Source organism: Triticum dicoccoides, chromosome 7B (assembly GCF_002162155.2).
Source record: "Triticum dicoccoides isolate Atlit2015 ecotype Zavitan chromosome 7B, WEW_v2.0, whole genome shotgun sequence".
Classification (NCBI taxonomy): domain Eukaryota; kingdom Viridiplantae; phylum Streptophyta; class Magnoliopsida; order Poales; family Poaceae; genus Triticum; species Triticum dicoccoides.
The window spans coordinates 459,501,506-459,505,464 of record NC_041393.1 but is presented as its reverse complement, the minus strand read 5'-3'; the positions used below and the strand labels follow the sequence as shown (position 1 = coordinate 459,505,464).

Here is a 3,959-nt window from a genome sequence, read left to right as displayed (position 1 = left end):
CCATGGTTAAAAGTGTTTTGGGCCGAAAGCCTGATTTGGTGAACTGTGTTGGAAGTTGCCCTTCTCACTAAATCTCCCCCAAGCTTGATGCGTTTGTAAGATTTTGGACATCAGGCCAATACAAACACAAACATCTTATTTATCTGTTGTTGGATGGATTCAATTTGGTGGTGAACTCTGTTGGGAGTTAAGGCCTGTTCGGCATCCCTCCGACTCCACGCTCTCGCTCCTGGAGTTGGCGGAGCTGAAGGTAAAAAGTACGGAGCAGGGGGACAGGTGCTCTGCAGATCCTTGAATTTCAGGGAGCAGTTGACTGCCGAACAGCCCCTTACTTTCACAAATCGACCACGTTCGACAATTGCGGTCAATTTGGTGATCCACACAGTACGGTCCAAGCATGTGCTATCGATTTAGTGATGCAAGCTTCATCAGCAACAAATGCAAGAGTAGCATCCACAACATATGGAAGTAAATAAGGGACAAATACGAGGAGGACACCAATCAGGTCAAGCAACGGAACAACTTTAGTTTCAGTTCCCATCTCTATTAATTTGTTGGATGGGTGCACCCATAGACCCATTAGAGGCCTTTTGCCATCACTTCACAATATGACACTTGAATTCAGTCAGGTGGACAGTACAATCCCATATAGCAGCAGCAGAACAGGAACAAAGATACATTAGGTGTTACAAGCGAAGATGGCTCCAACATCATCCTCCACCCGCGGCTACCAGGGTCAGCCCATTGCATACTTCTGGGTCCAGCTCCTCGCTGTGGACTCATACTTTGCACGGTCGCTCTTGTACATGTGTGCAATCTCCGGAACCAACGGGTCGTCGGGGTTTGGGTCCGTTAGTAGAGAGCAGATTGAAAGGAGCACCTGGAAATAGGGGCTTGTCAGATGAACGTGGCAACTAGAGAACGAATGCTGCTGCAAGGTTACTGCACAGATAGTTTAACTTTGACATGCTTTGGCTAAGCTGTAAGAATTAAAACTGCTGGAACTCCAGCTCAATGACAGGTATCACGTTTACCACCGAGTTTGTTAGAAAACCATGAGAAGGAAGAATTGTGTCACCTTTGAAACTGTCAATGCAGGGCTCCATTGCTCCTTCAAGATATCAAGACAGATGCTCCCATTGCTGTTGATATTTGGGTGGAAAACCTTTGTTTTAAATGCAACCTGGAAAATTGTTTCCATCATAATTTAGCTAGAGGAAATGCGGAGCTCAAGACAAGCATTTCAGATTTACTTGAAATGTTGAAAGACATTTGGCAAAGCAGTTGCAACTACTTAGATCATTGCTATAGCACAAATATTTTATCTACATGTGCTAGCATGGAACAGAAAAATAACATGAAACCCTCTCCTAGTCAACCTTTCCACCACATGGAAGTAATCATTGTTATGTAACATGCATCTCAATTATCATACTAGAGTATCTTTCCAATAAGCACAACTCGATCATCACAACTTTACTAGAACATGCATCATGCAAGAATCATCCGCTGTACACACAAAGGACAGGAGTTGTGAAATACTAGCTTTTGATATATACAGGTCCAGTGATTGACACACAAACATAGAAGGGACATGCTAATAGATGAACCATTCAACTGACTCTGGGCTAGACAACTTTACAGTTTGTCTGATAGTCTGACAGTAGTAATTAAGCTTGAATCAAAAATTTGATGAGAATTAATGCAAGACGTTGGCAAGGAAGTTTCTTCTAACAGGGCTTTGGGAAATCTCAAAAAGCTAGAGTTGAAAAGGCACTCCTGTATCATCCTAGGAATAATTTCAGATCGTTGCATACACTCGACTGCATACCTTGGGTGGCTTGAATGGGTAGTCTGGGGGGAAGTGAATAGTAACCAAAAATACACCACCAGCATATGGGCTTTCCGATGGACCCATGATTGTCGCCTGCCAGTGGAACATATCTTCCGCCACAGGGCCTGTTCGGTGAAAACCAGATGTTTTAGTCACACAATGGAACCTCAATATAAATTCCCATAGTGCTATTGCACGCAATGGGCTAAGCAATGATACTTCAACAAGAGGACGGTAACAACACATTACTAGCAAAGCTTAGCAGACCACCACAGAAGAACTTTCAAGGTTAGGATGGTCAGCAATACAGAAAACCTCAACTACGACCATGCATATTCATGGGTACCCCACGCATCCACACATGAACTACTCACTACAGATAACCTCAAGTGTTTTTTCCCATCAACATGTAATGATGTAGTGAGTGATTACTAGTTCAAAATGGGGAAACTACTACTTTAAACAGGGATTCCAGATGCGTAACAGCATAAGAATGAATAACTGTAGATTATATCAAAACTGCCCTGACCATTTTTAGTGCCTATCAGCAGCTAGAAGCAATTTTGCCGTACCGTTGGTAAATTGGTAGGCAAGTGTGACATTTTCGATAAAGGCACGGTTACAACACATTATTAGCAGCAAAGTTCAGGAATGCTTGACTACATGCATGCGTAGTCATGGTACCCCAGAGGTTAGGATGTTCTGGAATGCTGCTTGCATAAGCATCCACGCAAGCACAACCATCATCAATATGTAATAATGACAATGTAATGACTGATTACGTGCTCAAAAGGGGGAAATTGCTATGTTAAACCGGGAGTCCAGATACGACAGAAATGAAGAAACTGTAGATTACATCACAACAGTCATGACCATTTTTAGTGTCTATTGGTAGCTATGGGAATTTTTGCCAAACCGTTGGTGGATTGGTAGGCGAGCATGACTATTTGCAGTAGGTGTTTGGTCCACTGCCAATGTTTTTCCTTCAGGAACAGTACAACTACCATTTTATGTGTGCCAGTAGGCTAAGTGTATTGGCTCGTGAGCATGGGATATCCAGCGACCAAATTTGCTCCACCAACGGTTTGCCCTCCCTTTCAGATCCTCGCCGGTTACTGCAATTTCTACCGGTTCTACACAGAAATTCCCAAAAGCAGCATATATCTAGCAAATAAGTAGATCTTCTTAATTAATCGAGGTGCATATATCTAGGAACGAGCCCACGAAAACGACAAATCATCACACATGCATCTGTCACCGAGGGATCTTCCGGGGGGTGGTGGTAAATAAGTAGAGCTAGCTGGTAATAAATAAGTAGATCTGGCGGCAGAAATTACCGGCGCTGCAGGAGGTGGGGGGATCCCTCTGCAGGTCCTTGAGCTCCTTGAGGATCCGCTTGGACGCCATGGGGACGGGGCCGGCTGCCGGCTAATCAAGCGGCGGGGCTAGTTGCGATTCCGATCGGAATCGAGAGGAAGGAGTGGGACGGAGTGGGGAATAGATCGACGGGGAGCGCGTATATGTAGTCGGGGAGGGGTGGCGTGCGGAGGAGAGGGGAGGAGATTGGGTTGGGTTGGAGCGGAGGATGGTCACGGCACGCAGGGCGGTCTCCGGAAGCTTCCGGCCTGGGTGGAGCACGCGGTATTGCGTACTGGCGACCAGAGTGCTGGCTGGCTACGGTGGCCGGGTGCGCGGTCGGTCGCGTTAGACGGACGCGGCTTTCCCCGCGAGGGCGGGGAGGGTGCGGGGAAAACGGGTCGGCAACGCGTTTGGTTCTCCTTCTTTTCCCTAGCTTTTCCTGGGTCCGGCCTCTTTTATTTTTTCTTGCTCGAGCACAAGCCATTGGCAATAGGTTTTTTTCCTCTAGGGTTTCCCTTAGTCGCAAATATCCTCCGAGAGCGGCTTGTGCTCGATTGGTCCGATGCGCTCCAACACGATGTACGGCCCGAAGAATTTGAAGGCGAGCTTGGCTCGAGGGCGGCTGACCACGGGCTGCCGGACTTACGGCTGCAACTTCAGAAGAATTTGCTCCCTAACCTGGAAGCTTCGATCCCAGAGATTTCGGTGCTTCGCACGCTCGAGCCAAGCTCCCTGGCCTGGTTCTTCTTGACACGGCGCTGCGCAC

General features: G+C 46.8%; 1 protein-coding gene across 1 annotated transcript; it reads right to left on the bottom strand.

The window, feature by feature from the left end:
- Positions 1–504: 504 nt before the first annotated feature.
- Positions 505–3,426, bottom strand: LOC119337941 (ubiquitin-conjugating enzyme E2 28). The gene is made up of 4 exons (XM_037610218.1): positions 3,172–3,426; positions 1,832–1,959; positions 1,079–1,183; positions 505–880 (listed from the first exon to the last, which is right to left on the bottom strand). The coding sequence occupies exons 1-4, from the start codon at positions 3,239–3,241 to the stop codon at positions 737–739; spliced, it is 447 nt and encodes a 148-aa protein (XP_037466115.1). The 5' UTR covers positions 3,242–3,426; the 3' UTR covers positions 505–736.
- Between the last annotated feature and the right edge of the window lie 533 nt (positions 3,427–3,959).